General features: G+C 41.5%; 1 protein-coding gene across 2 annotated transcripts in view; it reads left to right on the top strand.

The window, feature by feature from the left end:
* The window catches only part of plekhh2 (pleckstrin homology domain containing, family H (with MyTH4 domain) member 2), an 80,835-nt gene that overhangs the window by 42,150 nt on the left and 11,996 nt on the right, over positions 1 to 26,689 (top strand). For both annotated transcript variants that reach the window (XM_055639659.1, XM_055639657.1), the window contains exons 8-23: positions 761 to 1,704; positions 3,132 to 3,207; positions 4,424 to 4,518; positions 6,015 to 6,165; positions 8,695 to 8,834; positions 10,768 to 10,878; positions 11,736 to 11,822; positions 12,038 to 12,196; positions 13,167 to 13,247; positions 14,432 to 14,611; positions 16,445 to 16,553; positions 17,162 to 17,274; positions 18,665 to 18,844; positions 22,207 to 22,304; positions 23,648 to 23,825; positions 24,999 to 25,154. In XM_055639659.1, coding sequence (XP_055495634.1) covers positions 761 to 1,704; positions 3,132 to 3,207; positions 4,424 to 4,518; positions 6,015 to 6,165; positions 8,695 to 8,834; positions 10,768 to 10,878; positions 11,736 to 11,822; positions 12,038 to 12,196; positions 13,167 to 13,247; positions 14,432 to 14,611; positions 16,445 to 16,553; positions 17,162 to 17,274; positions 18,665 to 18,844; positions 22,207 to 22,304; positions 23,648 to 23,825; positions 24,999 to 25,154 — 2,858 coding nt within the window. The remainder of the gene's footprint in view (positions 1 to 760; positions 1,705 to 3,131; positions 3,208 to 4,423; positions 4,519 to 6,014; positions 6,166 to 8,694; positions 8,835 to 10,767; positions 10,879 to 11,735; positions 11,823 to 12,037; positions 12,197 to 13,166; positions 13,248 to 14,431; positions 14,612 to 16,444; positions 16,554 to 17,161; positions 17,275 to 18,664; positions 18,845 to 22,206; positions 22,305 to 23,647; positions 23,826 to 24,998; positions 25,155 to 26,689) is intronic.

Genomic DNA, 26,689 nt, shown 5'->3' with positions numbered 1-26,689 from the left:
TTGTTTTACATACAAGCCGGTAAAATCATAGAGTAGACCTCACCTACACGGTAGGCAAGCGTCTCCACCATGCGTCTCGCGCCGAAAAAGTTACCAAAGTACGCCGAACTTTCCTATACTGCCTGCCGCCGTACGTGGCAGCAACCCCTACCTGCTCGCTGGGTCCCCCATACTTCTTGACGCTCCACCTCATTCTCGATGCTCCACCTCGCTGGACAGAGTCGAGGGAGGAGGTATAGGGACAGGTGATGCATCTCCTGAGGTTGCAGGGGAAGGTACCTGGGGAGGGGGTGGTTTGGGTGGGAGGGGATGAGTTAACCAGGGAATTGCGGAAGGAACGGTCTCTGCCGTAAAGTGTGGAGATGGGAAGATGTGACTGGTGGGGGGATCCCCTTGGAGGTGGTGAAAATGTCGGAGGATTCCGTGTTGTATGTGACGGCTGATGGGGTGAAAGGTGAACACTAGGGGAACTCTGTCCATGTTGCAACTAGGGGGAAGGGGAGAATGTCTGTCTTAGTGCATCAAGTTGATTTCTATAGTGTACTGTTCTGTGTCTTTTTTTCTTTTTCTCTTTTTTGTTTTGTATGGATTTATTGACATTTGATCTGTTCAATTAATTTAATCAATCTCTGTAAAGCACTTTGGTTCAAATATTGGTTTTGTTGAAAAGTGCTATATAAATAAACATTATTATTATTATTATTATATTTCAAGCATCTAGAATCATGAATGTAATTTGACACATGCTTATTCTTTCCAGGCAAGGAAATGAACAAGCGGTCCCGCTCGAAACCTGCTCAAAGTACTGACATAGATCAAAGGGGTTTCCCACAAAACCACTGTGCGTCGGAGTTAGAAGGTAGCAAAGAACTGACTAACCACCAGCCTTTAACAAAAGAAGTAGGTACGGCTTTTATGCCTCTAAGTGATGACAGTTCCGATGAGGGAGTGAGAATAAATCAGGCAACATCTAAATCCTGGTCCAACCTGTCCATTCACACGTCCGAGGAAGCCATTAGACTCAGTCAGATTGGGAGCGATACCTACCTGACAGCATCTGACGACAGCTTTGATGACGAGGGTAAAATTGTGAAAAAGCTACCTTTGCAAGATGCGGTTGCAAATACCAAATCAAGACACGCTGTAGATCACTTTCCGAGCATCGTGATCCCGAAAACACTGAGTAGAAAAAAAACGGACCTTGATTGTTCTTCCGATGAGTTAAATAAGCGATTTCAGTCACAAAGGCTAGATTCGTCATCGGGTGACAAGCACACTCCGAGCCTGATTCTAACATCAACACCTACAATAGCTGGCAGGACCCAGCACACACCTTGCTTCACCAAAGCAACATCTTCGACAGACTTAACGCCGCCAAAGTTAAGGGCTCCCAGTGTATTTGGTACAAGTGCGGCCAAAGCAAAGAAACACTGCAGCCAACCTCAGCTAAGCACTGACCGCCTGTTTAGCAAGAACCGCAACGTTATAAGTATGATGAGGCCAATGGATCACGAAGAAACTGACATCGACGTCATTGACGTCGAAACTGACATTCTGGAGAAAATGGAAATGGGCTATGAAGAGGGGATGTTTTGCTATGATTCTGAAACCCAAATTACCGAGGAGCAACCATGCACAGAAGCCAAAGGCAAAGTTCCTAATAACAAACCACCAACTCCCCCTCTGCACAGATTCCCTTCCTGGGTAATTCTTATGATTCTGATGTGATGATGAGTATTTGATGCTTTATTTGTTGATTTTAAAGATGTCGGGTTTTAAATATTGTTCTTATTGCTCTGACAGCTATAACAGTGCAGCTCACCAAACCAACATTTAAGAAATATTTAGACAGGTACATGGATAGGACGGGTTTAGAGGGATATGGACAAAACACAGGCAGATGGGACTAGTGTAGTTGGGGCATGTTGAACGGTGTGGGCAAGTTGGGCCAAAGGGTCCGTTTCCACACTCTTTATCACCACAAAAACCTCAGGTATTTTACATCAGGATGGGACTGGAGCATTTATCCACAGCAGGCAATGAAAAATATTTTTGCATTATTTAAACATTTTCTGAAAGTGTACCACTTAAACTTTGGTGAGGAATTACTAATCTTTGGTGAGGAAAAATTAAACTAAACTAAATTGGTCCATCCACTAATCAATCTTTAGACGTAAAAAGCGTTATTTCACAAAATACAGCAATAAACGCGAGTAAACTTGACAGGAGAAATCCAGTGGCGGACAACAGCATCCCTGCAGATGAGTATCACGGCAGTAAATCTGGTCTCGGATCAAATTCATGCCTGTGTATCAAGCACTTGTGATCTGATCTGTCCAAGTCATGCAAACTAGTAAATTCCATAATCCAGATTACATGCCAAAGAACGCCCTGAAATTAGGTACAAAACCTCCGAGGAGAGGCTGCAGTTGGTGTCTTTAGTTCATATCTTTCCAGTAAATTTGGGGTAATTAATAGAGATAGCTATGTAGTCCATGTCTAAGAAGTATATATATAGGTGGCCGGTGATCACTGCTGCTTGTAGACAAAAGGTTTTTAAACACTCTTTTCCTTGACCAAGCTTGTCACTGTACCTTGGTATACGTAACAATGAACTGAACTAACTAACCCATATGTCATCTTCCCTGCTTTCACTGACAAGTGGCTCTCATGAACATGGATAGGTGACTTTTCGAGTCAAGACCCTAATCAGTCAGAGAGTGGTGAATCTGTGGAATTCATTGCCACAGATGGCTGTGGAGGCCAAGTTATTGGGTATTTTTAAGGCAGAGATTGACAGAATCTTGATTAGTAACAGTTGCGGGGGTTATGAGGAGAAGGCACGAGAATGGGATTGAGAGGGAAAGATAGATCAGCCATGATTGAATGTGGAGTAGATTTGATGGGCCAAATGGCCTAATTCTGCTCCTATAATTTATGAATTTATTAATCTGCTGTCTGACCTGCTGATCTAATCGAGCACTTTGCATCATCTTTTGATCAAATGTCTAGTTCTACAAATTGCTTTTGATTAAAGTTTGGAAGTCCTTTATCTGGAAGTTTGCTGTTTGCAATAATTTGTGTGATCGTTCAGTGGGATGAACAGAATTTCCTTTTATCTTTTAATCTAGGAGAGCAGGATTTATGCAGTAGCCAAATCGGGTATGAGAATGTCCGAGGCCATCTATACGGACCCAAGTAACAAATGTAAGTCTTCAATACTTGTGAGGAAAAAATGGTTCCAGCCTAATTATGTCTAGGGTCATTGGTCCACATGATGATCTGTTCCCTTGAATAACATTACAGAGGTTTTACTGCTCTAGAGATTGATTTACCAGATTGTGTTTACTTTTCTGTGAAAGTTTTAGCTGCTGCATGTGCTAAGTTATCTCCCTTAGGGGTGGATGCTGTGTGAGGGGATCAACTTTTAAATGCCTGTTTACGTATTACATAAGTATATTTATCAGGCACCCGCATGTAGTACTTATTTTTCTGACAGTACGTGCCTCTAAAACGTTTTTTAAAAAAACTAGATTTTTTGAATTTTTAATCTTACAAGATGTTTACTAAAGTTTAAAAGTTAAAATATGTTAATTAAGTTAGGCATTCAGGCCCTTAAACAGCATAAGAAGCTTACAGGATGGCGATCTACCACAAACAGTAAAGGGCCTGTCCCACTTGGGCGACCTAATCAGCGAGTTCTGGTGAGTTTGCCCTCGACATACTCGCAGCATGGTCGAAACGAGGTCGTAGGAGGTCTTCGTAACTCTCCTTCATGCTTGAGAGTGGTCCCCGCGTACTCGAGGCCTCAGCTAGGTCGCGGCGTATTTTTCAACATGTTGTAAAATGCCCGCGAGTAAACAAAGGTCGCCATGGAAAAAATCGATACTTTTTGATCTCGTAGGTTTAGTCGTAGTAGGTCGGCATGTTATTTGTAGATAATCGAGGGTAGTCGAAGGTAGTCGTAGATAGTCTTCATCATAGTCGAAGGAGATCGAAGGAGGTCGCCTTCACTCTCCACTATTTGGTGTCCAATTTTGCCGAAGTTAGTCGTAGCTAGTTGTAGTTGGTCTTCAACATAGTCGAAGGAGCTCGAAGGAGCTCTTCTACATAGTCGAAAGAGGTCTTCAACGTCATTTTTTCAAACTCTCCTAAACTCTTCTAAACTCACCAATTAGGTTGCCCAAGTGGGACAGCCCCTTAAGGATCGATATGCGTACCGGCACCTATTTGTCTGCAAGAAATACCTTGCTCATATGTACGTATATATAATAAATGGTTTTATTATACATAATGTACATATGAGCAGGGTATTTAACAGTCCTGTATCTTCCATTGGATAAATGTTTAATTTCTTTATGCATACATTTTAATGCAGCTTTTGAATGTTAATCAAACTGTATAATTATTCTTCATTTTCTAGGCACTGGCTTCATGCCTTCTCAATCAACATCGGAATCTTATACCAGTTTGGTTTATAATAGCATGACTATTCCAGTTTACACTGTTCTGAAAGGGGTGAGTTGTGCAGGTTAAAGCCAGCTATTCCACAAACAAATTGTTGAAAGATAATTGTTAAAAAGGAAACCGGCTGTTCGGCACACCATGTCGACACTGACAATCAATCGCCCGTTTACACTAGTACTATGTTATCCCACTATCTCATCCACGCCCTACACTTGAAGGGTAATTTATTATGGCCAATTAACCTACGAACCGGCACAATTTTGAGATGTGGGAGGAAATGGGAGCACCCGGATGAAACCCGGATCCGGTCACCGGGAGAACATGCTAACTCCACAGACAGCATCCAACATCAGGATCAAACCCAGGTCTCCAGAACTGTGATGTGACAACTCTACTAGCTGCACCACTGTTTAGTTTAGAGATACAGGTGGAAACAGGCCCTTCTGCCCACTGAGTCCACGCCGACCAGCGATCACCTGTACACTAGTTCTATCCTACACACTAAGGACAACTTACAGAAACCAATTAAACTACAAAGCTGTACGTCTTTGGAATGGGGGGAGGGAATCAGAGCACCCGGAGAAAACCCACATGGTCACTGAACGAGCAAACTCCGTACAGACAGCATCCGTAGATAGAATTGAACCCGCGTCTCTGGCGCTCTAAGGCAGTAACTCTACTGCTGTGCCACTGTGTTGCCCAACATTTTATACAAAAGGGTGTTAAAGAGTCATACAGCACGCAGACAGGCCCTTTGGGTCAACTTGCCCATGCTGACAAGTTCCCTCTGTCCGCCTTAGACCCATATTGTTCTAAACCTATTGTGCCTATTAAATCTTTCCCTCTCATCTTAAACCTATGTCCTCTTGTTCTTGATTCCCCTACTCTGGGTATTTATTGTACCTACACCCCTAACTTGCCCAACCTCTCCGTGGAGCTCAGGCCCTCAAGTCCTGGCAACTTCCTCGATGTTCTTCCCTGTATTCTCCACCTTAACAACATCTTCCTTATAGCAGGGTGACCAAAACTGAACACAATACTCCAAGTGCAGCCTCACCAACGTCTTGTACAACTGTCACATAACATCCCAACTTCTATACTCAATACCCTTACAAGCCCCATGTACCGAAAGCTCTCTTGCCCACCCTATCAACCTGTGACACCATTTTCCTGGAGCTATATACCTGCACTCTGAGGTCCATCTTGTTACTTTCCCTTCTACAAAATATTGTTGAAACACAAAAAAATATTGTTGAAACACAGTTCATATATTTTTTTTTAAGGGATTAGATGGGTGAATGCTGACTTGACAACATTGCTGTTTATCATTGTAGTTTTCTGGTTTAGGAATAGATTTTCAACTATTCTCTGTTTAAGTGAGATCTGCACAAATTATAATGTCCACATTGTGATTATTCTGGTGTGTATGCTATTACACATATACTGGTGTGTATGCTATTAAATTAAATCTGTACAGAATTTCATTGCCTGGAGATCCTGCTGCATATGTTAAAATTTTAACACAGATATCTTCTTAAAATTTGAAGAAAGCAACCCAGATCAGCACCAGCCCTTTCTCAGACGAGTCGTCTGAAACAGAAGAAAGTGACAGCTCGAGAGGGAGCTCCAGGACATCAATGGCAGGATCAGACTCCCACAAAGCCAGCAGTCCCAGCAGTCCGCGGGCCATGAAACGAGGTATGGGATCTACCACATGTCCGTGAAGCACTGGTGGGAGTGTCTAGGACCAGAGGCCATAGCCTCAGAATAGGCAGGAGATGATGAGGAATTTATTTTAGTCAGATGGTGGTGAATCTGTGGAATTCATTGCCACGGAAGGCAGTGAAGGCCAAGTCAGTGGATATTTTTAAGGCAGAGATAGATAGATGCTCGATTAGTACAGATGTCAGGGGTTATGGGGAGAAGGCAGGCGAATGGGGTTGATAGGGAAAGAAAGATAGCCATGATTGAATGGTGGAGTAGACTCAGGGGCGGATTAACCATTAAGCAGACTAAGCACGTGCTTAGGGCACCAGGGCCAAAGGGGGCACCACAAAGTTGGGAAAAGGGTGAAAAGAAAAAAAAACGAATGACGATTTGTAAAAAATTCCATACCTCCACTTTTTATGTAATTGTTGAAAAGTTAGATACGGAAATGAGGAGGAGACGGAAGGTGTACACTGAAATAGCAGACAGATTCTCTTGTCTGACAGATGTACCTAATGCCTCCCAACAAGGTGCTAATTCCCAATTATCAGAAAGTGAAAGGTACTCAAAGACTTGTCAGACACTCATTGATACTTATCCAGATGACATGAACAACACTTTGTCTACAGAGCTTCAGCAGTTCCATTCATATGTTCTTCATAAGTTTAAAACAACCAAGAAAACATCTTTCACTCACATGGAACTTTACAACACAATTACTGAAGACAAACTAGAGAGTGCCTTTCCAAATGTTGAAATTGCCTTAAGAATATGTTTAACATTAATGGTCACCAACGGCACATAGAGAGGTCTTTCTCACAACTGAAACGTGTAAAAACCCCAAATAAATCAGTTATGCTTCAAGAAAGACTCGACTCACTGTGTATATTAATAATTCAAGCAGACATTCTGAGAAGTATTAATTTCGAGGATGTTATCAGTGATTTTGCAAAAATGAAATGTAGAACAATGCCTTTCAGGTCATGAATATTGGAACTTTGATACATTTAACTTGTGAAATATTAAAATAGATGTTGTATTGCATTTTTATAGAACTTTAGGTAGCCCAAGCTTGGCTTAGTTTGTACAGTATATTGTGTTATCATATGAATACATTTTTGTACTGCTGCAACCTGCTCAGACAGGTCAACAACTAAAATGGACTGGGTCAGTGTGGAAAGGAGAGGGGGCACCAAGATTGGTCAGTGCTTAGGGCACCAGTGAGCCTTAATCCGCCCCTGAGTAGACTTGATGGGTGGAATGCCCTAATTCTGTTCCTATAACTTATGAATTCATGAGACACTGTGAAATCAAATAATTAAGGCAGTAATAAAATATTTCAGGATTAAAAGTAATTTATCCTTTGATGGTTCATCACTTTTTACGATTGTCTATGAACAATTCAAAATCAAATATACCCATTTATTAAACTTTACTTGGACTCATAATATAATATAGTCCAGGTTATTTATCCTTTTATAAATAAAACATGATGTGTTTAAAATGAAGGCTTTATACTTAAAGTAGCACAATCTCAATGTATTGGAAGTCAAAGAGAACGCGGGAAATTTCTTGTTTCTTGTCCACGCTCCTGGCCGTTCTAATGAGATGCATTTCTGTCAAACATAGTTTAATTTAATTCACGTGACTTAAATGTTAGTGGGATTTAATAGAGTAGGTTTTAAAATGTATTTTGGCTGGTGAGACATTTTCCAAAATCAGTATTGGAACAAGGTTATTCAGGAATAAAATATGGGGAGCTTATTTAGTACAATTTAACTTCAACTCCATTACATTGGAATTGAAGCTTTCAGGCACAGCTTCGTGGATGATCCAATGGTTCAATGGTTTCTTTATTATCGCATGTACTAGATACAGAGGAATAAATCTTTTGCATTCAGCTTTGCAATACTATCCCCTTACACAAGCACAATCCCCCAGTTGGTACAGAATGTACATAATACCCCACTGAGGCCGTATGCAAGAGACGCCATTTTGGCAGAATTTTACAGTCCCAGCTGCAGCCGGCCACAGGCCCATAACAGCCATCGCCTCCATCCGGTCATCCCACAAACCGATATCCCTCTCCACGCCAGGCCGTCTTCAGCCCTTGTTCCCCCAAAAGGGGCACCTCACATAGCCGACCTCGAGGGCGCAGAAGGTAAGACCCTCCCACCTACCCCCATTTCTTCTTACCAGGTCATTTGTCCAGCATCTATTGTCGTCTCCCTCCACCTCCTCTCCGATTCCCAGTCCACGGGACGTGCAGGGGATGGGTTTGCTGGCCTTCCCTCTCCAGGTGAGTTCTTAGTTCTGCAGCGGGCAAGCTGGGCTTGGGTCCATAACCCAACATAGAATCTTCCCTAATGAATGAATAGATCTGAAGTGAGATACATCCCTGCATCTTTGACCCCATGACCTTTGGATGTAGGAGCAGTCTTCATGTTTAAAAATCATTTTTCAAAAGATACGGAGTTTGTACAAATGATAATGAATAAATTGTGCACATATCTTGTACAGGTGTTTCACTGTCATCTATGACCTCAGAAAGTGATTATGCCATCCCACCAGATGCATACTGTACAGACACAGAATGCTCTGAACCCGAGCAGAAGCTTCCAAAAACATCCTCGTCCCATTCCATTGACAGTGGAAAAAATGTAAGTTTCAATCCTGCTCTTGAGTAGCCTGATATAATGTTAAACAATTCAGATAAAAATAATATTTTAATGTATTAAAAATTTGTAAATGTCTAAAAAAAGAGTCCCGACCCAAAACGTCGCACTTATCCATTTTCGAAGATGGACACAAAGTGCTGGAGTAACTCAGCGGGACAGACAACACCTCTGGAGAAAAAGAATGGGTAAACGTTACCTATTCCTTTTCTCCAGAGATGCTGCCTGACCTGCTGAGTTCCTCCAGCACTTTGTGTTGACGGTATAAAAAAGCATCTGCAGCTCCTTCCTACACACCAATCCATTTTCTCCAGGGATGCTGCCTGACCCACTGTGTTACTCCAGCATTTTGTGTCAATTTTTAAAAATAATTATTTTGTTCATCCAACATGTTGTATTGCTCAGTAATCAGCATGCAGTTGTATTGCATGCCAGTACGACCTCTGACTATAATACCCCAAATGGAAAAATCAGATATTCTGATCATTATCCAATAACCCTTACTCAAATTGTGTTGTTTCTGGTCCTGGAACATGGAAGAAATTAAGATAGGTTGTGACTGGCCAGATCAGATAGCCAGAAACAGTCCTGGTACAAGCTTGCTTCTACTAAAAGCACAACCAACGCACAATCACATTGTCTACGACTCCCTGTGTCTACCTCCAACCCACCTTGATTAGCAAGAACATGAAACTGTAAACAAAACTGGGATATTTGACCAAAGATAGATACAAAATGCGGAGGAGCTCTGCAGGACAGGCACAATCTCTGGAGACATTTGGGTGATGCTTTGGGACAAGACCCTTCTTCAGACTGAGAGTCAGGGGAGAAGAAGTCTAGAGATATGGAGGGGTAAGGTGTGAAAACAGCACATCAAAGCAGACGATGTAAAGGAAATGTAGAATGGTTCATTGTTAGCTGAGGGGAAGTGGAAAAGGAGGCATACAATCAGTAAAATTAATCAGAAGGACAGTGAGGGTGGGGGAGGGGCAGAGAGAGAAGGGAAGCCAATGGTTACTTGAAATAGGAGAAATCAATATTCATAATGCCGGGTTGTAAGCTGCCCAAGCAAACCAATTATTATTCTCTTGCTGATGGTGCAGAGTACTGTGTGGATAAAGTGTCACTGTAAATACTGTCTGTTCAAAATGTTGTTGTCTTCAACTATAAAGGCCTTTCACCCTGCATTGCAAGTAAATCGTTGCAAAATTCTTTGTACGGTTACAATTCTTTAAAACGTTTAATTAATTTTCCTTGAGAATAAATACGTTTTTTTTTCCCTTTGGTTCAAAAGTCAATGTTTGTACAGCACGGGGACAGGCCCTTTGGTTCACAATGTTTGTACCGAACATAATGTCATGTTAAATTGATCTCATCTGCTTGCACATGATCCATATTTCTCTGTACCCTGCACTTACATGTGCCTCACTAAAATTCTCAAAAACGCCACTATTGTATCAGCCTTCACCACCACCTCTGGCCGTGCATTCCACTACTGCCCCCACTACACCGTGTGTGAAAAAACAAATACAGAACAGAACAATACATCCAGACCAATAAAAAGGTCAGGACTATGTTTAGTTTAGAGATACAGCATGGAAACAGACCCTTCAGCCCACTGAATCCACACTGGCCATCGATCCCCTTACACTAGTTCTACGGAGAGTGGGAGGAAACTGGAGCACCCGGAGAAAACACACACGGTCACAGGGAAAAAGTACGAGCTCTACACGGACAGCACCCATAGTCAGGATCGAACCCAGGTCTGAGGCAGGAACTCTACTGCTGCACCACTGTGCCACCACTATGTGTCCCACTTGCAGGGCTGTAAATCCATGTAAACTGTGGACTGGCAAAGGAAAACGCTAAGGATCGTGATAAACACAGAGATTAAAATGCACAATCATCTCCTGAACAGGAACCTTTGGAAAAATCTGGATATTTGTTAAAAATGGGAGGAAAAGCAAAAACATGGAAACGGCGATGGTTTGTCCTTAAAGGTGGTGAATTGTTGTACTACAAATCCCCAGTAAGTATGATGAACAGAACTCTTTAGTTCCAACTCTGCAGTCACTAAATTTAGGCTTGAGATACTAAACTTTCCTCATAGACTCGGAAACCGTTTCGCCAAACATTTGCACTCGGTCCATCAAGGCCTACTGGACCTCCTGATCACTAACCATTTTAACTCCTCTTCCCATTCCCATATTATCCTTTCTATCCTGGGATTCCTCCATTGCCAGAGTGAGGCCACACACAAACTAAAGGAACAGCACCTCACAATTCCGCCTGGCTAGTTTACAACCGAACTGTACGAACATTGAATTCGTCAATTTTAAGTAACCTACCAATCGCCCCCCCACCCCCCTGCTCTCTGGGACGTGCACTAATTTCTCCCGTCCCCTTCCACGTGTTCTTTCCTCTGGCTTCACAATAAGCACTTCTACTCGTATCTCACACCTTTTGTCTTTTCATCTTTTTCATCCAACCATCTGCCAATCAAACCTCCCCTCCCTTCCCACTCACCTGTATCTACCTATCACTCGCCAGACTTCGTCCTGCTCCTCCACTCTTCCAGCTTTCTTCCCCTCCCCCCCCCCCCCCCCCCCCCCCCCCCCCCCCCCCACCCCCCCCCCCACCCCCACCACAACCACAATAGTCTGAAGGGTCCCAACCGGAAACGCCATCTATCCATGTTCTCCAGAAACGTTACCTGCGCCGCTGAGTTACTGCAACACTGCCCCTTTACTTTCCACCATATTTTGGTCTGCTTTCAATTTGAATGCAGAAACTATTAATATTCTTAAGTTTTATTACCCTAATATTTGTATATAAGACTCTGTGGCGCTTACTGAAATATAATTTCATTCTTATCTCTGAATCCAGAGTGATGCTATTCGTAAACCACAGGGCCAAATTGAGCTCAATGTTTCGAATCATATTGTTAGATGTGATGGAAAGCAAACAATTCAGGTTAGTGTTTCACATTTCATTTCCAAATTTCAGCACCTGTCTCCATTTTTGAACACGAAATAACTGATTTTGTATTAAATCTATTTTCCATAATTGGAAATGTTCCCATTCCGAAGGTTTTGGGGTCATTATCCATATGATCGGTCGTCCAATCATTTACCCATCTACAAAGACACGTGGTGCCTGACAATAATAAGTTTGTTCTGTTTCCTAAGATTATTACAGAGAAAAAGACTTACTACTTGACTGCAGATTCTCCCAATATCCTCGAGGAATGGATTCGGGTTTTACAGAATGTTTTACGCATTCAGGCCGCCAGCCCACTCCACACACAGCCAGATATCAAGCCATCAATTGAAGGTTTACTAACTAAGGTACTGATTCCAATAATTAGCTATTAGATAGTCATGATGAATTATAGGAATTTACAGTCAGTCATGATTCATCAAAATAAAAGGTTTTGTATTGCATATAATCTGAAATGTATATATAATTTATATATATCTTTAAATGTTGATGCACAATTGAATAAATAATCCTATGGTAAGTTAAGGAAATCAAAGAATTTCAAGATATTTAAAATGATGAACATACAATGTAATCTTAAAGGTGAAAATCATAACAACTACAGATGCTGGACATCTAAAATAAATCAGAAAATTCAGCAGACCTACAGTAGATGAAAAAACTCTTCCTCAAATTCACTCTAAATCTCCTAATCTTACCTTAAGCCTATGCCTCTGGTTATAGAGACCAAGGGAATACTTACAAGGGAATCCCTCTGCCAAGGAATACAATTCCCACTACCTATCCTATCCAATCCATGTCTCTCAGAATTTTCCATACCTCAATCAGGTCTTTCCTCAACTCCAAAGAAAACAAACCCAACCTATCCAGTCTCTCTTCACAGTTGAAATGGTCTATCCAGGAAATGCCCCAGTGAATCTCCTCTGCAACCCTTGTAGTAGAATTACATCCTTAATATAACGAGGCGACTGGAACATCACACAGTAATTGAGCTGTGGCCTAACTAATGTGTTATATAGTTGCAATGTGACTTCCTTACTCCTTGTATTCTCTGCTCCAGCTAACAAAAGTATTATTTAAGCCTTCCTAATCATCTTCAATGAAAACCTCAATATAACCTGGGGCTCTACCATTCACTTTATATATCCTAGCCTTGTTCATCTCGCAAAATGCAGGACCTTGTATTTTCTTCAAGGTTGTATTCCATTTGCCATTCTCTGCCTATCTTGCCAGCAGATTTCTATATATCTTCTATATATGTCCTGCTATTTATGGTGTCCATTGTGTCAGGTCCCATAGTTTAGATTTGTCTTGCAGGTAAAGCATGGTTACTCCAAGAGAGTCTGGTGTGCACTTGTTGGAAATGGTCTTTATTATTTCCGCAGTCAGGAAAACAAGGTAAACCATCAATGTTGTGACTACCCGATCCTCTCCAAATCATGTGTTTGTCTGCTAGTACTGTTTGTTCAACTTCATGATTATTAATGTTGCATTTAGTGAATATATTCTTTTATTATTACTCTTTAAGGTAATTATTACATTAGTTGTATTTTCATTTCATTCCATTAATGGGTTTCTGGAAACATATCTCATGCACCTTCCTCCCAACAAAATATTGATTGATTGAAAATTACAGCATGGAAACAGGCCCTTCGGACCTCAAGGTCCATGCCAACCACCAATCACCCATTCACACTAGTTCTATGCTATCCTACTTTCACATCCGCTGCTTCCACACTATTCACAATTTACAGAGGCCAGTTACCCTCCAAACCAGCACGTCTTTGGGGTTTGGTGCAGAAACCGGAGCACCCAGAGGAAACCCATGTGGTCACAGGGAGAACACGCAAACTCCGCTTGGGTGACTCCCAAGTCAAGATTGAACCCGTGTCTCTGGTACTGTAAAGCAGCAGCTGTCCCAGTTGTGCCACTATGCCAATGCTGGGTTAGTGTATTATTACCACACCAATAAGACACTCTGTGACAATATAATCCACTCCTGCACCAGCATGGGCAGCATAGTGATGTATCGATAATGTCTCTGTCTAAAGCACCAGTAACCGTGGTTCAATCCTGACTATGGGTGCCGTCTGTACGGAGTTTGTATGTTCTCCCTGTGACCGCGTGGGTTTTCTCTGGGTGCTCTGGATTCCTTCCACATTCCAAAGACATGCAGGTTTGTAGGTTAATTGGCTTCTATAAATTGTCCCTAATGTGTTTGTGGAACTAGTGTATGGGTGATTGCTGGACAGCGTGAACCTGGTATGCTGAAGTGTCTGTTTCCATGCTGCATGTCTAAATAAAAGCATATAGTCGTGAATTAGGTGATAATTTGTGCTGTGACCATTGACCATGACAAGTTTAGCTCACATTAAACCCTTCCAACGTAGATAAGCCTTTCCGTCAATTTGCACTGGTCTTTGAACTTGGACCCTTGTCACATTCACTGCTTTTAACGTGGATTTAGTGGACTGTTTGTGCAATGTACCTTGAAGCCCAAATCAGTGACACTATTCACAACATTTGCATTATTTATTCCAGCACCTTTGTGTTTTATTCAACATATTTTGTATGTTGTCAAGTTTCCATTAGGTCAGATTAATTTGATGGAAGCAACAGTGGAAGAGGTAGACAGATCGTGTGATTCAGATGAAGATTACGAGACCAGCAGTCAGAGCCTACTATCTACACATTATACAATTGGCATTCATCCCAAAAACCAGGGCCCTACCTACCTCCTCATAGGCTCCAAACACGAAAAGGTATGTTTGCAATTATTTACTAAATCTGATGTAATGATTCTGTAAGGACATTTATACTAGTGAGAGGTAACCTTCATTTTAATGCCATCAGACATGATACAGGAATCCGTTATCCTCGAGGTAGTGCCCCAAAAGATTTACTGCTGTTTGACAGTTGTAAAGCAGGAAATATTGCAGTTAGTTTCTGCACAACACGGTGCCACATCTAGCTATGAAGCAAATGCACTGATTGTATGTACCGATGAGGAGGAATTTCTTTAGCCAGAGGGTGGTGAATCTGAGGAATTCATCACCACAGACGGGGGGGGCATGGAGGCCAAGTCATTGGGTATTTTGAAAGTGGAGATTGACGTGTTCTTGATTAGTAAGGGTGTCAAAGGTTACTGGGAGAAGGCAGGGTAGGGAAAAATTGATCATCCATGATTGAATGGTGGAGCAGGTTCGATGGGCCGAATGGTCTAATTCTGCTGCTATGTCTTATGATATCGACCCGGGGTAGATTGTCCAGCGTGGGGGAGCTGAGATTCCCCCCCGAAGTTGGAGCTTGATCGCCGCCTGCTTCGGGAGTAAGATTGTCCCGTCAACGGAAGGGTAGAGGCCCCACGACCGCTGGAGGACAAAGAAGGGGGAGATTGAACTTTTTTTTCGCCTTCCATCTCAGTGCGGAATGGGGAGGAGTCACTGTGGTGGATGTTCATGTTTAAATGTATTTTGTGTGTTCTGTTGCTTTTTATTGGTATGACTGTATGGCAAATCAAATTCCTCGTATGTTGCAAAACATACTTGGCTAATAAAGTATGATTATGATTACGATAGGTTTTAGGGGCTTCATTGAATAATAACTATTGTCCAAGAAAGTGTAAGAACTACCCTGCTCCTCATTGTGCAACCACATGGAAACATTTTCCATAAACCTGAGAGGGCTAACATGACCTCTGTTTAATGTTTCTTCCAAGAAGCATTAATTGGAATTATGACCTGGAATTTGGTCTGTTGCAAAATTATGGCTCTTGCTGTTGGCCTCAAAGAAATCCCACCACAATGATCCAACATACTCAGTAAGATAATTGTTTTGCCTTTCCCAATATCAGTGACAGATGAACCTCAGTTTGAAATTACAGCACAAATGTCCAGCACCAAGGTGATATCGCGTAGGCTAAATCACAGAGACAAATCAGGATGAAATGCTCAATTTACCGTAATTAACCGTCTAATCACAATGTAAAGATTGGAACACAACAGATGGGATTAAGATAGAAAGTTAAAAATAAACATACAGTGGTTGTCATTGTTTTAGGAAGCACTGAAAAATGAAATAATGAACCGCTCCTGCACAGGACTAAATTTTTTTTAAACTTTTCTTCCCATCTGTTCACGGGCCGGATGATTTTGGGTTACAGACCGCATTCCGCCCAGATGCCATAGGTTGCTGACTCCTGCTTAGGAGGAACAAGAATCACTTGGAAAATCATTTGCATTTCCTCCTTCATTTCCACGAGTGCACTTCTGAATTTATTGTTAATCTCAAGATATGATGACAGTAAAAGATGAGAGTTTCGCAGCTGTTAAGTCTGGACAAATCTGTTCATCTCTACACCAGTGTTTGAACCTGGCCTGGCTCAGAAGCAGGCATTTCTCTTGATCAAAGCCAGTGCCCACAAATGTGAAGGTGTAGACAGTTGATAAACTACTGCTACCATCAGTTAAGATTAAATATTAAAGCAGAACCATTACCCCGAGTTTAAAAATGCACTATTAGCCAGTCCAATAATTATCATTGTTAGCTGGCCTTGGATTAAACTGGTATTTTAATGTGATTTGCTTTTTTTAAAGGACACCTGGTTTTACCAGCTAATTGTGGCTTCAGGTTGTACTGATATAAATGTGGGAACTGAATTTGAACAGCTGATTGGCAACCTATTGAATGCAGATAAAGATTCAAGTAAGTCTAATATTTCAATGTATATAATTTATATTAGGAACATAATGTCTGAGTGTAGAAACAAAGAACAGCAGATGCTGGGTAATATGCAAAAGCACACAAAGTGCCGGAGTAACTAAGCAGGTCAGGCAGCATCTCTGGAGAACATGGATAGGTAACATTTTGACTCGAGGCCCTTCAATACAACAATACAATACAATATGGTTTTATTCGTCACATTGCACATGAAGTGCAAGTGAAATGAATTTGCCAGCAGCGGTACAATGAGAAAGATCACACAAAAACACAAAAACACTTCTGAGGCTGAGCAGCAGGTACTCCAGAATTTTGTGTCCTTTCATGTCTGAGTGCTGTTTTGAACAAATTGAGGGATATCAACCAGTGTTGTTATAAAGCACCCTGATGTGAGGCATGGGTTTTCACATTTTAATGTGATTTGGGAATCGATTCTTACCAAGACAGACAAAGTTTTATGTGCACATATGCACCACCATGTTGCTTCTTGTTAATCTGAGCAATGACTGGATTTTAACTTTTGAAATTGCAGTAATATTTACTTGCAATAATTCAATTCCAATGTCATTTTTTTGTTTTAACTCTCTTTTCAGGCTCCCAGCTCTGGGCCCACCCGACTCTATGCTACTGTAAAGATGGGATAACATCTCCTCTTACCACACTGCCATCTGCAGCTCTGCAGACTGAAGCACTCAAGCTGTTTAAGGTAACATTCATTTGTCTCCTGAAGAACAATGGTCCATTCAGACAAGTAGAGCTCACTGACATTTACCCCCAACATGCTACAGCAACTTCAAGATGGGAAGTATTTGAGGATGAAGACAAAAATCCAAATGTTGCCGTTGTCGAGCACATTAATCGTTAGCTTTGTCTCATTCTCTGCCTCTACCTTGATAAGATATTGCTGATAAGATAAAATAACCAACACAAGTGCCACACTACATTCCCTCAGGTTTTAGACGAGGTTCACTACAAATATTGGAAGATATTAAGTATGCTCAACATTCATCATCTTTTTTGGATAGACATGAAAAGCTGGGGTAACTCAGCAGGTCAGGCAGAATCTCTGGAGAAAAGGAATAGGTGACGTTTAGGTTCGAGACCCATCTTCAGACTGAGAGTCATGGGAGAGGGAAACTAGAGGTATGAAAAGGTACAGAACAAATCAGAGCCTGCACTGATAACCCAGGAAAGGTGGAGCCTATAATGGTCCATTGTTCGCTGTGGAAGAGCGGGCAAGATCATCTCTGACCCCTCTCACCCTGGCCACAAACTCTTTGAATCACTTCCCTCTGGAAGGCGACTCCGGATTGTCAAAGCTGCCACAGCCAGACATAAAAACAGTTTTTATCCACGAGTAGTTGCTCTACTCAACAGCCACAAATCTGTAGCCTCCCTTTGATCTGGTATTTTGTTGGTTCACATGCTTGATCAATGGTGTTTTATCATTAATGTTTTATTATTATTAATGTTTAATGATTTCTGAGTCATTTGTAACTGTCACTGTATGTCATGTTGTTACTTGTGGGCGGAGCATCAAGGCAAATTCCTTGTATGTGAATACTTGGCCAATAAACTTACTTACTTATAATGAAGGGATACAAACAGTGAAGCTAGCAGGATGACTAGGGTGGGAGAGAGAGCAGATGTAAGACAGGATAGAGAACTCTCTTTCTTTATCTATTCTATAAAATTCATTCGTTTTATAAAATAAGCTTAGCATTCATTGTCTTTTTTCGGATCGGTGGGAGGACGAGAAGGGAGAGGGATCTTATTTTTCATTACTCCTTTTTTCCAATGTTTTCTTTTAAAAATCCTTTAAAAAACATTCCCAAACCTCATAAACAAACTCTTAAAGGTTTAATTCTTCAATATATCTTCTGTTACAATCCCCAACTTGAGAAGCATCTTCTTACTCTTTTGACACTTCTAATTCCAGCTGATAGTATGGATTTTTCTGGCAATCAAGTCCCAGTATTTGGCTACTTTTGTGCTTCTAACCCAAATGCAACAGGAAGTTAATTTAAGATTAACCAAATATCCACCTACTGTATTAGTTATCAAATAAAATGCTGTTTTTATTTTTAAATCTTCAGACTTCCCAGTTATTCATCAATGTTGCTATTGATGCCCCTGCCATTGACTATCATGTATCACTGGCTCAGAGTGCTTTGCAAGTGTGTCTCACGCACAGAGAGCTTCAAAATGAGATCTACTGCCAATTAATCAAGCAAACGAGGAAGCAGCAAACCCAGAACCACTTTGGAACACTTCAGGTGAGTTGACAAATTTTCCAAAAATCGGAAAGTTGCATTGTTTAGTTACAAGTTGAAGCAAATTGTTATTCAGATGAGAAATGAGTTAAGTGAACATACCAATCAGTTAAGATTTAGAACTTGAGTAAAACACAAAGTGCTGGAGTAACTCAGTAGCATAGGCAGCATCTCTGGGGGGGAATGGGTAGGTAATATTTGGGGTCGGACCCTTCTTCAGACTCAGTCCTGACCCAAAATGTCCCCTATCCATTCCCTCCACCGTTGCTGCCTAAATTGCTGTTACTCCAGCACTTTGTGTTTTGCTCAAGATTCCAGCACCCGCAGTACCTTGTGTCTCCTAGTTTCAGAACTTGCTTTCTCACTAAATCTGTGTGGTACCCCTTCATTCATTACACTTGTCCACCAGCTACATATTGGACTATAACTAATTATATCGATACCTGCAAATAGAAAACATCGGAGAGAAGCGGTGGGGATTCGGAAGAGGCTGAGAGCCCAAGACTTTCGTCCCCCTCTGCCCAGCGTTCTTCTGGCGAATGTCCAGTCCTTGGAAAACAAGCTGGATGATCTCAGGGCGAGGGTCAGATTCCAGCGGGACATAAGGAACTGCAACATCCTCTGCCTGACTGAAACATGGCTGACCTCACTGATTCCGGATCGGGTAATCTGCCCAACCGAGTCCTTCACTGTTCACCGTGCTGACAGAACAGAAGAATCTGGGAAATCCAAGGGTGGAGGAGTCTGCTTCATGACCAATAACAACTGGTGCAACCCTGGAAATATCAAGATGCTTTCCCGTTCCTGCTCGCCGGACCTGGAGCACCTGACGATCTCATGCCGCCCATTCTACCTTCCCCGGGGGTTTGGCTCAGTGATCGTCACAGCCGTCTACATTCCACCGCAGGCGGACACCGACGTGGCACTATCAGCCCTACACGATGTGCTATGTCGACATCAAAACAAGTACCCGGAAGCAGCTATGGTGGTGGCTGGAGATTTTAATAAATCGAATCTCAAGAAGGTCATGCCGAACTTCTACCAACACATCACGTGTGCCACCAGGGGGGAGAGAACATTGGACCATTGCTATACGCCATTCAGGAAGGGCTGCAAGGCCGTTTCACTCCCAGGAAAATGCTGGGAGAGTCTAGAAACAGGGGCCGCAGTTTAAGAATAAGGGGTAGGCCATTTAGAACGGAGATGAGGAAAGATTTTCTCAGCCAGAGAATTATGAATCTGTGGAATTCTCTGCCTCCGAAGGCAGTGGAAGCCAATTCTCTGGAGGCTTTCAAGAGAGATATAGATAGAGGTCTAGAAGATAGCAGAGTCAAGGGATATGGCATGAAGGCAGGAATGGGGTACTGATTGTGGATGATCAGCCTTGATCACAGTGAATGACGGTGCTGGCTCAAAGGGCCAAATGGTCTGCTCCTGCACCTGTTGTCTATTGTTTATTTCATGAAATATCTTTTGGGGGTTATTTTACTGCTTATGTGTTAGAAAAATTCTAAGCTTCTGTTATGTAAACTACCAGCAGAAAGCTTGTGAATCACTTTCAATTTGTTGAAAATGCAGGAGTTTCAGGGGACGTTGCCCCTTGAACCCACGCTGGGGGCCTAGCCAGCCTCCTGTACCCCCAGCCAATACCTCCTTTTTTTCTGAATATGATGCTTGGTAACAATGTCAGTTCAAAACCAATCAACTGCTCTATGTGTGTAGATAAAGGAGCAGTTGTTGGAGGTGTACTGTCTAAAGAATTAAACAAAATTGTCACTGTGGAGGGAACTCATGCCAGTTAGAACAGAAGAACATAATAAGTAGAGGCAAGAGCTGGCCATCTGGCCCTTTGTGCAGGGCCCACCATTCAATAAGATCAGGGACACTTTGCTGCACTCACCCCAATCTCCTTGATTCTTTTATTAGCAGGAATGTATCTTGATTTCTCTCTTGAACATACTAATTGACAGAGCCTGCATATCACTCTTGGAAAGAATTCCAAAACATTCAGTTCCCACTAGGTGAAGAAATATTTTCTTCTCTCTATTTTGAATGGCTGATGTTTAGAGACTGATTCCTGGTTCTTGGTATCCTAGCCGGAGGAAGCATCATCTCTGCATTTTGTCCAACCCCAACAGTATTTTAGATGTTTTAAAAGATCATTCCTCATTTCCCTCATCTCCAGTCTCCCTGACATCGGAAAATCCATTGCTCCCCATCCCAGGAATCAATCTGACAAACCTTCATTGCCGCCCCTCTATTGCAATTATAACCTTTCAGGAGGCCAGACCTGTACACAATATTTGAGATGTGGTTTCACTGGGGTCCCATATAATTGCCACACGTGTATTTTAAGCATCCTCCAATAGCAAGATTTTATTACACAAGGCAATGGCTTCAAACCCTGTGCATACAAGCTGCATCTCTTCTAACTTCACAATGAATTGCAATCGTTTGAGCTGTAGAACATCAGGGTTTGGCATCTTGGGGTGCAAGGAAAGAGACAAGATTGTGGATGAGGCTAAAATAGTTGGGGATCAGGGCCAATTAAGTAGGCAATTGATTGAGTTGAGTACCTGGCAGTTCAGCAAATGGCATTTGGTCAAACAGGTGATTTGAGCTTGGACTCAAATAGACTGGTGATCAGGGGACCTGAGGATATCAGCATGGGAGATGGCTATGTGATGAGAGCCAACACGAAGACTGCCGCTTGGATTATCCATCAGGAAAGCAAAGAAATGTATTAAATAACTAAGTGGAAACGAGGAACTGCAGACACTGGTTTATAGTACCGTATGTTTCAAGTTCACTCATTCTTCAAGCCGCTGAGAATATTGGCATCTTGCAACTAGCATAGTGAAGATAATTCAGATCCAACATCCTGGTTGTATAATAATTCTGTTTATACAGACAAATTGAAGAATATTCATTGAATACAGTGACAATTTAGCTTGGTTTAAGTAAATTAGATGGAGTCCTGCAGCACGGAAACTGGCCCTTCATCCCAACTTGTCCATGCCAACTAAGATGCCCCATCTACATGTCACACCTGGTCGCATCTGGGCCATATCCCTTTCAATCCACGCACCTGTCCATATGTCTTTTATATGTTGTTAGAGTACCTGTTTCAACAACCTCCTCTGGTGGTTCGTTCCATATATCCAGATGAATTTTGATATAATTTCATTGATATATTGTGCAAACTGTGTGACTCAAAAAGAGTCATTGTATTGTTTCTCAAATTATCCATGTTGATGGTTATATAGTTGTGGAATAATATATATAACCCAATAAGCAAGAACGTGCAGGGTAATCTGGGAAATAGTCACATATATGTGTGTCAAACTAATCATTGTATCTTTTAGGGATGGCAGTTCTTGGCTTTATGCATTGGCCTTTTTCTTCCTCAACACCCTTTCCTCTGGTTATTCAGAGTTCATCTACAGCAGAATGCAGATCCAAGGTATGTACAGCACGGAAAGGGGGCGCCTGAATAACAGTGAGACTAACATGGCTCAAGTTTTTATGCATAGGTGTTACAGCAAGTTCAGGTGAGTGAAGATGTGTAGTTCAATGCAGAAATCCAAATACTATTGTCTCCCTCCATTATCAGCTGTAAAACCAATGCCCCCCCCCCCCCCCCCCCCATTAATAATGTGCTAAACTCATTAAACTAAAGTCAAGCTTGTGCATTTCAGTCTAAATTTCCCATTAACATGACGGGTGTTTATTTCAGGAAAGCAAATTCTTTAGAAGTGAAAAATAGTAGTGAAATTAACTAAATGTTGCATCCTGTTCCTTCAGCTTTTAATTTATATCAGAGATTTAAATATATATGTCTGAACTTTCCTTTTATTGTTCCGTTGTTTCTTTTTCACTTGTTCTGCACTTGATTTGACATGGAATTCACAGTCCCATTAACACTTCCATCTCCACTTTCGTACTGAGAAATGTTTAATCATTTGATCTGAAGGCAAGTAAATTATATACCTTATTTACCACTTTCTTAATTTCCAGAGGAACTATGGACTTGCAACCCAAAATCACTCTGTACATCAACGCTCCAAAGGCTCCTGCCATTTACCGTATACTTTCCCCTTATATTTGACCTTACAAATTACATACCTCCTGCTTCTCCAGATTAAATTCCATTTTCCATTTCTCCACCCAACTTTCCAACTGGCAAGCGAGAGAACAAGTTGCAGAGACAGTGGGGGAGGGATGGATATAACAAAGGGAGTATCTATGATAGGATGTCCTTATTATTACAGTACAAGATGCCACATAAAAACAAAGTGAGGAAACCATCAGTTTGTAGTCTTCTGCAGTGTGATAATGAGACCAGGGATATCTGTTCTTTCAGACATTTGCCAGCAACATCCAGGTCAATGATAAAGTAACTGGCTTTACCTATCGAATTGTCAAAGCTCCATTTTGAGTTTTCAATTTATTGTCACATGTACCGAGGTACAGTGAAAAGTTTTTGAGCGTGCTAACCAGTCGGTGGAAAGAAAGTACATGATTACAATCGGGCCATCCACAGTGTACAGATTCATGATAAAGGGACTAACGTGAATAATGTTTAGCGCAAGATAAACATAGTCTGAGGGTCTCTGATGAGGTAGATAATAGTTCAGGCTGCTCTCTCATTGATTGTTCAGTTGCCTGATAATAGGCAATTGTAATTTAAATTTAAATTTTAATTTGGCACTTGCCGATATTTATTACTGAACTGTGGATTTTCTACTTTACAACGCCAAGAAAATAGCAAGTAAGATTTTGTTGTACTCCACTCACAAATTGCAGGACTGAAGTTGGAAAGTACGCGATTTACTGCCAACGGTCACTGGAAAGAACTCAGAGAAATGGAAGTCGTGAATCAAAACCTTCTAGAATGGAAATTCTGTCAATACTCTTAAGAAATCCATACCATCATTCATTACCTTTCAGCATTCCCGTTCATTTCATGAATGGCACATATCAGGTGAGGAAGTTACTTGGGTCTTTGATTTTTCATGCATTATCATTGGTGTTAATTGTAATTTGAGTCATAGAAAGAGTCCTACAGCATGGAAACAGGCTGTTCAGCCCAACTTGCCCACACCGATCAACATGTCCCATACACCAGTCCCACCTGCCTGCGTTTGGCCAATATCACTCTAAACATGTCTTATCCATGTGCCTGTCTAAATGTTTCTTAAACGTTGTGATGGTACCCGTCTCAACTACCTCCTCTAGCAGCTGGTTCCATACACCCACCACCCATTATGTGATAAAGTTACCCCTCAGGTTCCTATTAAATCTTTCCCCCCTCTCCTTAAACTCGTGTCCTCGGGTTCTTGATTCCCCAACTTTGGGCACGAGACTGTGCATCTACCCAATCTATTCCTCTCATGATTATGTATACCTCTATATTTACTGGGTGTAAATTGTTCTGTTGCATCCTGCTGCAGGCAGAACAAATGGATGCAATATTATTTCTTACTAAACAGCCGCAGAGCACTGAATGGTTGTAGCTGACTAAAAAAATCTGAATGAATTTTAACCCATCAGCAAGATGATGACATTTGCAACTTGGCTCCATGGGAACTTTGGCCGAGCTTCATCAGAGATACGGAAACACAAGGAACTACAGAACTACAGCTGGTGGTTAATAAAAGAATGACACAAAGTGCTGGAGTGACTCAATGGGTCAGGCAGCATCTTAGAATAACATGAAGGAGGGCCCTGAACCCAAAATGTCACATATCCTTGTTCTGCCAGCCTCACTGGGTTACTCCAGCACCTTGTCTTTTTTCCCCATTGGAGATATTTCCTTTGGCCTATCCATCTATTCCCCACCCTTGCTGTAACTTCAAACTAATTTGTTCTCTTCTTCTAAATAACCAAAACTGATTATGGTGAATGTGTGACAATTAGCAGTGGGTATTAAGGTGCGTATTATTCCTTGAACAAAGTTACAGTCAGAACCAAGGCACAGGGTCAGATTACGACCACATCAGCATCTGCAACAAAGAACATTCATAATATAATATTAAATGTCAGAAAAACATGAGTCATGGGTAATTTTGTTGAAAACATATTTTTATCTACACTTTTAACTTATTGCAAGGTAACTTATTGTTGACTGTAAAACTGTTGTGTTCTGAATGTGCAGGTGGTTGGATTTGATGCATCCACCACAGTGGAAGAATTTCTACACACACTGAACCAGGAAACTGGCATGAGGAAGCCTGTGCAGTCTGGATTCTTTCTTTTCACAGATGATCCATCAGGAAATGATCAAGAGCACTGTCTCCAAGAAAATGTAAAGGTAATCATTTGGCATAACTGAGGTCTGTTGACGGATGGAGGGCCACAAATCCATACACAAATTACGTGCACAATCTTAGCAATTAAATAAATAGTGTATTAAAAATACACTGGTATTACAAATCAAATTGATCAGTATCTGGAAGAAATTCCCAAACTGTACCTCACAACTGGTTTGGTCGGGCTGGAGACGCTCTTCTGAAAAGTCAAAGGTTACAGGGCGAAGGGAGGATAATGGGGTTGCGTGGGAAAATAGATCAGCCCTGATCGAATGGCTTAATTCTGCTCCTGTGTCTGATCAGGATTAATGGGAAAGGTTGGTAAATATATAAGGAAAAAGTGAGGCAAGGTGAACAGCAGAGGGGATATTTTGAAATCTACTACTAACAAAAATGTTTATTCTGCTTACTTACGATGTTTAACCTGTGCACTTCAAAAAAGCTGTAACTTACAAACTAATTTGTTTTCTCTATCCTAATGAAGAGTTTTTGATCTGAAATGTTAACTCCCCACAGAAGCTGCCTAAACTTGCTTAATATTTGCAGCATTTTCAGTGTCTATGTTCTCACCCTCAGAGTATTTGAAATTACCTTGTCTAGCATTTAAATGTTGTTAACAGCTTTGATTGTAAAAAGACATGGATTGAACTATTCTGTCAGTTATCAAAAATAAATATTGCAGTGAAAAAGATGAACAACCTGAAAATGATTGTGAACCAGGAGTTTTCCTATCTCCCCAAAGCTAGCATCCTTTAACATTTTATGATTTTACATCAAATACTTTCCTTGTTTTTTTTTGTCGCCTTGGGTTTGATTTGAAAGACAAGCTACACGTGTAAAATCCATTGATGTTTGCCAAAGGGTTTGAGCTTACAAAGCTTGCTTCCTAATGTGACAGCAGAAATGTTGGAGTGAAGGGAATACTTTAGTTCATTATTGTCACATGTACAAGGTACAATTAAAACCTTTTTTTGACCTCCCATCTATCTCATTGGAGATAGACACAAAAGGCTGGAGTAACTCAGCGGAACAGTCAGCAAAAATACTATACATGATTGCAATCAAGCCGACCACAGCGCACAGATACAGGATAAAGGGTATAAGGTTTAGTGCAAGGTAAAGCCCAAGTAGAGATAGTCTCCTGAAGAAGGGTCTTGACCCGAAATGTCACCCATTCCTTCTATCCAGAGATGCTGCCTGTCCCGCTGAGTTACTCCAGCCTTTTGTGTCTATCTCCAATGAGATAGATGGGAGGTCAAAACCACTCTCTGAGAGGACGGTTCAATTGCCTGATAACAGCTGGGAAGAAAGTCAGTTGGGGGCTCTTGGAGGTCGAAAGGCTGCAGGTCTGTCCAGAGTTTGTATGTTCTCCCTGTGATCGTGTGGGTTTTCTCCAGGTGCTCCAGTTTCCTCCCACACTCCAAAGGCATACAGGTTTGTGGGTTAATTGGCTCTGGAAAATTGTGATTTATCCCTAGTGTGTAAGGATAGTGCTAGTGTGCAGGTGATTGCTGGTCAGCGTGGATTTGGTGGGCCG

The sequence above is a fragment of the Leucoraja erinacea genome, chromosome 8 (genome assembly GCF_028641065.1).
Source record: "Leucoraja erinacea ecotype New England chromosome 8, Leri_hhj_1, whole genome shotgun sequence".
In the NCBI taxonomy this organism is placed as follows: Eukaryota; Metazoa; Chordata; class Chondrichthyes; order Rajiformes; family Rajidae; genus Leucoraja; species Leucoraja erinaceus.
Note: the sequence above shows the minus strand (reverse complement) of the source record. Positions and strands in the feature narration are given on the sequence as shown.